Genomic DNA, 12,698 nt, shown 5'->3' on the forward strand with positions numbered 1-12,698 from the left:
AACTAAATTTTGACAAACACATTTCCAACTTATGTAAAAAGGCATCCAGACAATTGAATGTTCTAAAGCGTTTTGGTAGGAATCTGTGTAAACTTGGCAAACTTAGTATATATTATTCATTCATTCTCTCTTACTTCAATATCAGTCCATTAACATGGCATTTCTGTGGATAAATAAATACTAAAAAATAGAAAACATACAGAAAAGAGCTCTAAGGTTTATTTATAATGACTATAAGTATGATTATGAAGGGTTGCTTAGCAAATCAAAACTGCCAAGCTTAAAAATAAGATGGCTATAGAAACATACAAGATAATTCATTAACAGACACCAACATATATTCATGATCTTATTAAAAATATAAATAATTCTTACTCTTTTAGGTACATTAATACAGCTGAAATCCCACGGGTAAGAAGTACCAGTAATGATCTCAAGTCTTTCTGTTCCGCAGCCCCCAGGCTCTGGAACTCCTTACCCCAGCACTTTAGGGATGTGACGGGACTTAACCAGTTCCGAAGTCTGATAGGCTCGTAGGACGATGAGGATTGCAGATGTTCTGGCTGTTGTACATAGTATGGCTAGTATTATTGTTATTGTTATTTGCTTTTGCCAGATTTACACTTGGTTGCTATATTCTGCATGTTATATTATTTTGTGCATGAAATTTTGTTTGTTTACATATAAATGGCAGTTGCCCAGTGTACTTTTTTATCATGTCGGATTAGGACCAGAAAGGCCGTTGATTTCCCCCTCTTTTGACTAAAGAGCGAGTTTCAAGGTCAGGGATGATCCAGGCCACCGACCCTCTTGTAGAGTCGGGGTTGTGGAGATCCCCGGGCACTCTGGAAGTCTTTGGCAACATTGACGACCGGGGAGGTGCTGTTGGTTGACTCCTTCGGCCTTGGTGGGTCTGGATGCGGCTTCTCTGGGTCGGACTCCCCCCGGATAGTGGCATCAAATTTCTAATATAACTTTTATGTACCATTTAACATAACTCATTATGCTTGTGTTTTTGTGAGGTAGCTCTGATCAGTTTCTTTCAAATCTGATTTGATGGGATAATTGTTTTCTTAAGACAGTTTTTATCTGTCACACTTTTGTGTCTATATTCATTGTCAGACTTTTACCTTATTTTTCTTATATCGGCTCTTAGACCCAGGTTAAGATCAGCAACTGCAGCGCAATTTTTATTCTTATAATTTATCTTGAATATATTGCTATGATCTTAACTGTCTAAATATTATAATTGTATCATATGCCATACAGTGTCCGACAAATTTCTTATTTTTCAGGTAGCCCACTGGGCTACCAATACAAATATTTGGTAGCCCATAAATTTTTCATACAAAATGATAAGAGGCAGGTTTTCATTTTAATTTAATTTCTTCATTTAGATATACATATAATGTATACATACATATACATAATACAGCAAGTAGTCTGATGTACACAGTCAATATTGTAAATTAATGCTACAGTACAGGCACCGTGTACTTAAATGTTAATGTACCAAAGAAAATAATATACTACATGTAGATATTACATGTATGTGTACTTAAATTCGGACAGCACGTTAAGTCGGAAACGTAAATAAAGCGTTTAGATGATCAATACGATTGACTCGTATGGTGTTAATCAATGCAATTGCCCTTTTTAACAACAAATACCGAGTTTTAAGAAATCAAGAGTATTAAATCTTTTATTTACTTGTGTCCGACTTTAAGTACTGTCCGAATTTAGGTATTGCATTCGTATGTTACGCCACTTGTGTGCAGTCAGTATACATTACAATAATTGTTTCAATAATGAAGGAACTGATACAGCGTAACGGTAACGATACAGTGTGTTTACATTATATTTTATTTAGAGGAAATGTCAATGCCAAATAATTCGCGAGATACCCCGGTATTTTAGTTGAAATTCACAACGAAACTTTTAATGGAAATTAAATGATCTCAATGTTGTACCCGCTACGAAATTTTTATTTACAAATAAATACACCCACGCCAATTTTCGCGCGCTTTTTATCTGGACAAAGAACTTCATTTATTAAATGTAGAATTTGGTAACCTTAAATAGCTGTACACAACGCGTGCAAACCGTGGCAAGTGATTTACGCATGTTGCAATACAACAGTCCTGATTGGGAGCTTATTTCATCATATCTTTTAATAGAACCATATACCGAAATTCATTTGACAATTTAGAAAATTTCAAACGTTTGTGTTTATGACTCTTATCGTCTATATTACCAACCCATAATTTGGTTTTAAAAATATAAATCGGGCATATATGGGATTGTTGATTTACAGTCGATTAATCCAATTATTAATTGACTATGCAAACTAATAAGCAGGTGTTAACCGCGTTCACACCGTTGTAATTAATATTCATTTTCGGTTTCGTTACCGTTTTGAAGAATCCGCTATTGTTTTGATTTATTTAATGTTCGGCGTCCTTGGATATTTAACGACATCAAAAACATTGTCGCTATTACTCATTGTTGCGGTTAACAAAGAATTCCAAACTGCGAAATGATGTTGCGTCATGTGCGCCAACTATCCAACCGGCTCTCATTATGTTATTAGCAGACGACAAATATTGATCCTGATTGGATGATTAAAATACACTGTTACTGTTTACGACTTTACCGCAAGTGATCGGTGACTGATTAGATTATTGATTGAACTTTGTTATCGGATTATAAGCAATACACAGTGTAGAAACACATGGTCAGCGTGTTTATTCTACGTATGTCTGTCAATAAACCGGGCTACCACTCTTATAGATTTTAAGTAGCCCGGCGGGCGTCAGCCGGAAAATTTCAGTAGCCCGATGGAAAATTTCGGTAGCCCCCGGGCTCCGGGCAATGGATTTGTCGGACACTGTGCCATAGTTCTTTCGTTTTAACATGTCAAAATAATCATGTTTTTTGTATTCAGTTTAATTTAATTAATTATTTATTATAATTGATCTCAACTCTAGGATGAAATTTTTTGTTTATATAATGTACATTTCATGTGATGCTCATTTGTCTATAAGTTATATGTATGTTGTTATATAATGCCGGTCAATAGCGATACATCGCTAAGGTTATACTTGTTTTGTACAAACCGACTTTAAATAAAATTTGTATTTGTATTTGTAGTTTTCGCTATCTTTATTCATATTTTACGTGGTCGTGCTAAAATGGAATTACTGAAACAGCGATCAACATAACTATCCGTTTCAACCAGACCCCAGTCTCCCTCAGAATGATCCTAAACCAGATGCGGTCCATCCATAATTAAGGCAGAGGTTGAGGAGGCAGTAAAATCTTCGAGAAAGAACAACGTCTCTTTTGAGCTGATTAAGCACGGGGAGAGGGGGCAACGAATGCAGCAATAGCGGTACAATGCAAACAGTCCTGAGAGAAGAAGACGTTTCCAAGGAGTTGACCCAGTTCCTGGTCATCCCATTACACAAAAGGGGCAATTCAATGTGTGCGCTAATTACCGCACCATCAGCATCATCAGTCATCCCAACAACGCATTATCCTCAATCGATTGAAAGGTAAGGCCGAAAAACTGCTGGCGGTAGAGCCTGCTCGATTCAGCGCTGGGCGGAGCGCAGTGGAACAAATCTCCAACCGCAGAGCGGCAAAATCACCCTTTAAAAACATCTGCATCACGAACGTGAGCTCTTCCACAATTGTATCGACTGAAAGGAAGCTTTCGGCTGCGTGTTACATAATAGCCTACCGCAGGTTATGCGATGATTGAACATCAATCAACGAAGGGCCAGTGAAGCTGAATGGGTCAAGGTCCCCTCCCCAAGGGTACTACTTCCCCGTACCCCGGGTACTTTGAAGTATATCTTCACCGTATCCCAATTCTCAAATAATACTTTTGAGTACCCCGATATACTTCAACGTACCCGAGTCGGCCGCGCGCCAGAAATTGATGTCGTCAAATATAATAAATAACGCAAGTCGATTGATCATCATCGTCACGTGGTAAACCCAGGAATGCAAATTGCGCATGTGTAGTGAATTTTATATATTATATAAAATGATCAATCTACTTGCGTTATTTATAGTGTGTTTATAGTTATGTCACCTATTTTCGCGATGTACTTTCTATTTCACATCGTTAAATTTTATTACTGAATATATAAAATATTAGTGTCAAAATCTACCCAAATGAAATCTCCTCACCTAATATTAATCTACGGTAAATGTTGTATTACATCAATTTTTTTAATTAGGAAAGATGGGGTACCTGTAAGTATCTCGGGGTACCCAAAAGTATCATTTTGTGTACGGTGAAGTATACTTCAAAGTACCCGGGATACGGGGAAGTAGTACCCGGGGGGACCTTGACCCATTGAGCGCTAGTGAAAGACATCTAAGAAACACCTGCAGCGCATTTTTTTCTAAATAGACAGAAGGGAGACTTCTTCAGTGGGCGTCCGTCAAGGATGTCTTCTCTCTCCCGTCTAGATTAAAGTCCTACATTGGCACTCAGGTAATATACAGTTAACAATTCTTCCTGTTTATACCAATGTTATCTAGTACATTTAAACCGACTATCCTCGTTGTTTTATTGATTAAACACAGCCTTGAGTTGAGATATTTGCTTTTGTGTGCCCATATAAACCAACTACAAACTGACGGTGTAATCTTACCCTACAGTTCACGTGACAGTTTTTAAATAGTTTGTTCTGACAGTTACCATATAAATTTGTTTATCGACAGTTTTAACCTTCAATTAAACTTGAGTTTTCTCTTTGTTTGATAGTTTGGTGCTATTTTTAATAGACTGTGGACCATGGTTAGATGGGCTTGATTTGTTAAACTATTTAATTTAGCCGATAGTAAAACTCGTTCAGTAAAATGGCAACCTTTTCACAATCCACCATTGACAAGGGATCTAAGATTTTCCAAGACGTCTTGTGCTCGACCTGCGAAGACAAGAAACTGGAAAATACAGCTGATTTCTACTGTGAATCTTGTGTTAAGTTTTACTGCGGAAAATGTATTGACATGCATAGCCAATTGTTTTCAAAACATGCCCCCTTTGGAAGGGGAGATATGAAGAAATGGCCAGTGCCCAAAAAGGTGGAAGATTTTATACTGAAATGTGATGTCCATACGGATAAAAACCTTGAAATGTTTTGTTCTGAACACAGTGAGCTGTGCTGCACAAATTGTGCATTTCTAAATCACAGGTAAATGTTAACTCTACTTAGGTTTAAAAAACAACAACAGGAAGGTTAAGACACAATTGTAGGTGTTTTAAACTTCTTTGCAAGGAAGTCAAATTATTATGTTGTAGTCTTGCCGGCGTAATTAATACAATGTTAGGCATACTTGTTATAAATTAATATATATATATATATATAGCACATTTATTATGCCTATAGCAGTTGAACTGTCCGTCAGTCCGTCCGTCCGAAAACTTTAACATTGCCCATAACTTTTGCAATATTGAAGATAGCAACTTGATATTTGGCATGCATGTGTATCTCATGGAGCTGCACATTTTGAGTGGTAAAAGGTCAAGATCATCCTTGAAGGTCAAAGGTAAAAAAAAATCCAAGGGAAGTAACAAGCTTTAAAGGGAGATAATTTATATTTATCATTTCGCAGGTACAGATCATTTTCACAACGGAAGTAATATTTTTTAAGGGGATATAATAAAAAAATCAAATTGGTGCAGTAGGGGGCATTGTGTATCTGACAAACAAATTTATTGTTTTTATTCAGTCATACCCAAGCTACAAGTGAACAACTAACTATAAAGCATAATCATATCAATACAAGATTAACAGTATAGACAACTCTAACAGGATCTAGTATTCAATATAACACAGTAATGCCCCTTTAACTATTTTTTGAAATCTGTAGCAATTGATTTTACATTAAGTAAAATATCGGACAAACTGAATGTAGGTTTAATATTTAAACAAATGAATGTTTGTGTACATACCATGTTGACCTATAGCTGGACTCTATTATATAATCTTTGTCATTCTGATTTTACCAAAGTATTTTTAGATTCCCAGGCCTAAAACATTCGCAAAATAAGTATTTTAGTATTTTAAACAATTTTAAGTGTTTTTCTATTATCTTTCAGACACTGCCAAAAGGTAACTCTTATATCTGACATCGTAAAAAGTCAGTCTACAAACCTTCAACAACTGTCAGTTTATATCCAAACTATTCTGAAAGAAATGAAGAAACTTCAAGACAGCCAGGATGCGAGCATTCAGTCTGTGCAAAGTTCATATGATGAGCAGTTACACACAATACAGAAAACTCGCAGAGAAATAAATGCAGTCTTAGACACAATTGAACAGAAGACATTGAAGGACATGAAAGATACTCTAACAAAACTGCAAGCCTCTTCCAAAACCGATGTTGAAAAATGCATCAGGCTGCGGGATGAATTGAAACAACTTCACGACGCCATACAGGACATTAGTGATAAAAGCAAGCTGGAACTATCCTTTATAGCCAAAAGAAAATGTGAGGAGAAAATACAACAGTTAGAGACCTTTTTGAAGAAAAACTCTTTGCAGGTTAGAGTTTCAATAACATTCCAGCCTAACTATGAAATTGTACAGTACTTGTACAAACTTTCTGGTCTTGGGAGGATTGAACACTGTACCCAGACATTGATGGAACAAGAATCCAAACAAGGTATAATCACTGTGCAGGGGAAGTCTGAACAAAATGTGAAAATATCAACTGATTCAGAGGAATGCGCTATCACAGCCATTCTTGCTCTCCCAGACAAGCAGGTCCTGGTAGCAGACCACAAGAATAAGAAAGTCAAGCTTCTTGATCAAATATACCAGGTTGTGAGTCACTGTAGTGTGACTGCCTATCCACAGGACTTGTGTGATATCACACCCAGTGAGGTGGCTGTGACTGTCAATGATTATTACATACATGAGGTCCAGTTTATCACAGTCAACAACATGAAGATGGTGACAGGAAGGAAGCTTAAGTTAAAACATTCATGTTGTGGGATTTTCTTCCACCAGGGAGACCTGTATATTACTTCTAGGACTGCACTGTGCAAGTACAAACTCAGAGGGAAACTTGTTAGCAAGATGTATGAGGATAAATCAGATAATGTGACAGGTAATAGTTACAGATGATTCATCATGATATGATTAAGGATTTGTTCAATAAATACATGTAAAATGTACCATCAGTTTATTATTTCAACTCAGTTCAGAAAAACATTTATGCGGATCGTTGATGATCGAGACATTCCCAGGATGCAATGTCTAGAAACATTGTAAAAATCATTTAATTTTGTTGAAATTAATTTTTCATGGATTGGTAGAAAACTGCAAAATTATTGGATCTTGAAATTGTGTGTTTAAAAATAAATATATATGATATAAGACTTTGACCTAAAATGCGATTGAACATTTGATTTGGTGGTTGAATGGATATCACAAACATCCACAAAAGTAATGTCTATTGAATAATATTGGTTGCAAATTAGACACAGAGTGCTTTGCAATAACTGTTTGTAAGCTGTTGGTTTTTTAATTGTGGGTATTTTTTTCCACTAGATTAATATGAATTAAAAATATAATCAACTGACTTTTTTGAACTGATGAAGGTTTTGGATACAATTTCAATTTCAATAACAACCAAATCTATAGTCATTCTTTTGAATTATTATCCTCTAAAATATTTCATTTTGTGTCAATAACATTATAAGCATGTTTGTATGTATGACCAATGTACTGTTTCTATATGGAGTTATACCACCTGCACCCAATTGTATAAACGCTGGTTAAAGTTACCGCTCGGTAACCTTCAAACCTTGGTAAGTTTGAAGTTATTCAGGTTTAGTAACCTTCACGGTAACTCGATTGTATAAACACGATATACCGCAAAGTAACATAACCGCGCAAAGTTTAATTTAACCACCGGTATGTGGTTAACCCCCGGTTTGACTGTTTATACAATTGGATGCAGACATATTCCTGTTCATATTGAAGCTTAATTATTCCCCAATTCTCTTTGTTTTTTGTGAAGACTTTAATTATTCTAACACCAGTCACATACAAACATGTCAAATATTTAGAGAACACAATAAACTTAATCAGAACTTCCTTCCATACAAAATAGATATTATTGGATTTATACATATCTTAGTAATGTGTTTTGGTATTAAAAGAACACATTAATAATACCATTTCAATGAGATTTAATATTTACTACTATACATATAAGTCAATATTTTGATGCTACTCTGTTTTGCAGTAAATAGATGTGCTGTGAGTCCCACAGGGGACAAGTTGTACATCACTAACTACTCCCAGCACAAGCTCCTTACCCTGGCCAGGGATGGTTCAGTCCTGGCCACCTTCACTGACCCTGCACTAATAGCCCCAAATGGTGTACACGTGACACCTGCAGGCCAGGTGCTGGTATGTGTAGGCTGGTTCGACATTATCATACAGGTGGACACTGAGGGCAAATTGAAGCTGGCCACTTTTGCTACAAAGGAGGATGGATTGGTGGACCCACGGTCAGTCTGCTACAACCAACATACTTCCTCTATCATTGTTGGAATGTGGGAGAGAAACAAAATCCTGGTGTTCAAAGTGTAACTTTACATGTATCTTGATTTATGATTCAGATGATTTAAATTGCCATGTGATTGTGTTGTTGTGGGTACGAACATTGTGTTATGATACTAAAATTTTGTTATTGTTTTTGAAGGTTCACTTATTTTGTAATCGAATGATGTCATAAGTTCAAAGATTATCAAGACTTTCTGTGAACATTAGAACTGCTATAGAGTGTATAATATTGTTGTTCCGTAACGGTGAAACCGGAGGGGACTTATGGTTTGCGCTCTGTCTGTCTGTCAGTCTGGTCCGTCACACTTTTCTGGATCCTGCGATAACTTTAATAGTTCTTCATATTTTTTCAGGAAACTTGAAACCTGGATAGATGGCAATATGGAGATTATGCGCATCATTTCATTTTTTGCCTACGTTAAGAATTCTGGTTGCTATGGCAACAAATAGACTAGAAATATTGCTGAAAATGGTGGAGTTTCACCGGTGACATAATTGCTTGGCAATAGTCTTGTTACATCTATAACACTAGTTTTTATATTTGTGTTTGACTTTACAAGTCGACAAGGACTGCTAGTGAAAATACAGAAACAATTCTGGTCTAGAATATTATTTATCATTATTTACATAACATCAACATTACACTGTTATTATATATAGCCTGTCATTTCTTCAACATACATAACAAATGTATTGAAGATTACTTTAATTTTTAGCTCGACTACTATATATGAAATATATGTAGTGGAGCTAATTATCCTACTCACCCCGGCGTCGGCGTTAGCGTTAGCGCGCAAATGCTAAAGTTTGCGTACTACCCCAAATATGTTCTTTGACATATTGCTTTCATATTTTGCATACTTCTTTACCAACATGACCCCAACCTATAAACAAGACCAGACAACTCTATCAAGCATTTTGACAGAATGTTTGCCCCTTTTATACTTAGAATATGCATATTATTGATAATTCTATGTTCAAGTTTGCGTACCACCCCAAATATTTCCTATGTCCTTTGACATATTGCTTTATATTTTGCATATGTAGCCGGGTTGTGTATTTATAACACAAGTTGGTGTTATATATATTCTTTATTTTATAGATGTATATAATATTGAAAATGATGGTCTGAAAGAAAACAAAGGCAATTATGAATAACTAATTCTAATTACAATAATAAATTTAACATTGCAATGAAATATACAATAATCAAATACATTTATATGACAATAAACAATACAATACAATGTAGTTATATTAACAATAAAAGTAAACTCACCAGCAACCTGAGGACTTAGTTTTAAAATAAATATATGCTGACAAATGGAAAGTGCGAACTTAAAATTTCGTCTATCTCTTAGGGGACTTTATGATGAAATGAATCTACAATAGTGTATAAAACCATTGAAACTCTATAGTTAAAACATCTCACATAAAAACATGCAGTGCTAGTAACTCATTCACTCACCAATTAGCACCCACCGTGATACTCGCTCACCTTCTTGCTTGGGTTAGTATTATAAAGGATTAGTGAGTGAATACCCTGTTACACATACTTCTTTACCAACATTACCCCAGTCTATAAACAAGAACAGACAACTGTATCAAGCATTTTGACAAAATTATGGCCCCTTTTATACATAGATAATTGAACATTTTGCTTAAATTGCCATAACTTCTTTATTTATGATCACATTTGATTCATACTTTGACAAAACGTTGTCTTAATTATGGGACAATGAACTCTAAATAAAGCTCGATTGGTCATTGTCGGCTCGGGTACTACTTACATGTACCCCGGGTACTCTTAAGTATACTTATATGTACCCCGGGTACGGTAAATATACTAAAACGTACCCGGGAAATTAACGTTAAATTGATCGTTGTCGGCTTAAAATAAAATAAACATGTTCACATGTATGTCAAATTTTCTGTTAAATGGCCTCTATATTATCGAAACTCACACTTAAAAAAAGCATGTTTATGCAGTTTGTCTAAAGAGAAGTTTGTTTAAAATAAACAGTATTGTTTTATGGTAATTGGCAGCGCGATTTACAAAATCGGATTTTGGGTGGTAATACAACTCGGGTACAGTCTAAAATCGACCGGATACATTTAAGTATATTTACCGTTCCCGAGGTACATGTAATATCAAACAAAAGCACACTTATTACCAAGGGACAGGTATAATTGAGTATAGTATTGAAATAAATGAGAAAAACAGTAATACGTTTTGATGACAAATCTTATATCGTATGAAAATTAAATGTATATTAAGTTAAAGTAATGAACATAATAATCAATTATCATTTAAATGTAAGGTTAAAAAATCAAATATTCAAATATATTTGAATAATGACATACACATTTTGGAATAAGGCATTTTCATTATTGGTTTCCATCCCTAATATTTTTATAGCACATGTTTTACTTTTAACTACAATAAATGTTGAGGTTTTCACACCTGTTTTTCACTCTGTCAAGCTCAGATTGAATGTTCATTCCCACTTGCTGTTCGCAAAAACATACACAAAAATTATAATGATGTGCTCTTTTATTTTTTTAATTATTTAACAACCAAAAAAGGTGAAGCTCAAGTGCCATGATGAGGATAATATTGTAAATTATTTGGGCCTTGTTCTGGGTAAACTGGACTTATTGACTTATTGGACTTAAGAAGTGAGGTACCAGATAAGCCTCTGTAGTCTGCACAAGCTAATCTGGGATGAAACTTTCCAACATATCAGGATTTTTGGGACTTCCTTTAAAACAACACCATAAAAGTGGACGGTGTCATTCCCCAAATTAGCCTGTGCGGTTTGCACTTGCATAAAGCCCAGTTTTCCTAACATGTTTCCCTTTTGAATATGATTGTCATTTACCGAAGCATCAAATGCACAAGAAAGCCTAACTATTAGTTTAAATCTGTTCATTTTAACTTGATAGTATCAAAAGCCTAAGGCTTATTGAAACACCATCATGTTCATTCACCTGTTAGAACCAGTACTTGGTGTCTTTAGGGGAAATTAGCCCATAACCTCCCAGTCATTAGAAGGGCACCATATCCACTTCGCCATTTTTCCTTGAGCAGATAATGCACGAGACCCCCAAATACCACCACACCTCCCTATCCACCAATGGAAGATCTTCAACTTAAGATTTGCTGATGGCATTGGCCTTATTGGAGAAACTGCAAGGCCTCACCAAAAGACTAAATGAAAGAGCAGGAGCGTACGGGATGGAGGTTAGCACGGAGAAGTAAAAGATTATGGTGACAGCAAGACAAACACGTGTGCAGAAGCTGGAAAAAGTGACAAGTTTCAAGTTATTGGGAGCTATCCTGTCGAAGGATGGTACCAGTACCGCTGAGGTCCGAATAAGAGTGACCATGGCGAAAGCAACGAATGCCAGCCTGATCAGGTTATTGACAAGTGTCTCCATCAGCTTTATCCACCAAGTAAAGGCTCTTAAAGTCACTCGTACTCCCAATCCTACTGTATGCTTCACGGGGACGAGGAACGCAATTGCTGCGTCCGTAACATGACTGCAACACTTTTTTACCTCAAGCTTGACGAAAACTAATTTGGTTCGGACACTTCACCTGGCACGACTCTCTGTGCCAGATTGTATATCAGTGCACGCCAGAAGGAGGCCGTGAGAAGAAAATCTGGATGTGTGTGAGATACAATTGGGTGAATTTTTTTGAGCAGCCCACAACAGCCCAGACATACGGAGGTTCTCCGTGAAGAGATCATCATCGCCGTACCTCATTCCTATCCCCACAGAACCAATGGGAATGATGATGATGAGGAAGAGGAGGACGAAGACGATGACGAGGACGACGATGATGATGATGATGATGATGATGATGGTGATGATGATGATGATGATGATCATCATCATCATCATCATTATGATGATGATCATTATGATGATGATAATGAAGATAACAATGACAAAAAGATTGACGATGAAACTAAAAATTTGTTTTTTGTGTGTGTTCTTCTGGTTGATTGCTTTCAGAAATGGTCAGGGGCGTAGCTAGGCTGATTTTCAGTGTACGCAAACGACATGCTGGGGGGGTCCGGGGGCATGCTGGTC

At 36.2% G+C, this 12,698-nt stretch overlaps 1 protein-coding gene across 1 annotated transcript; it reads left to right on the forward strand.

The window, feature by feature from the left end:
• The first annotated feature begins 4,404 nt into the window (after window positions 1–4,404).
• Window positions 4,405–10,086, forward strand: LOC127847290 (protein PML-like). Its single transcript, XM_052379122.1, has 4 exons — window positions 4,405–5,210; window positions 6,119–7,131; window positions 8,275–8,542; window positions 8,951–10,086. Exons 1-4 carry the CDS (start codon window positions 4,876–4,878, stop codon window positions 9,045–9,047), a joined length of 1,713 nt encoding a protein of 570 aa, XP_052235082.1. The 5' UTR covers window positions 4,405–4,875; the 3' UTR covers window positions 9,048–10,086.
• Window positions 10,087–12,698: the final 2,612 nt, after the last annotated feature.

The sequence above is a fragment of the Dreissena polymorpha genome, chromosome 10 (genome assembly GCF_020536995.1).
Source record: "Dreissena polymorpha isolate Duluth1 chromosome 10, UMN_Dpol_1.0, whole genome shotgun sequence".
In the NCBI taxonomy this organism is placed as follows: domain Eukaryota; kingdom Metazoa; phylum Mollusca; class Bivalvia; order Myida; family Dreissenidae; genus Dreissena; species Dreissena polymorpha.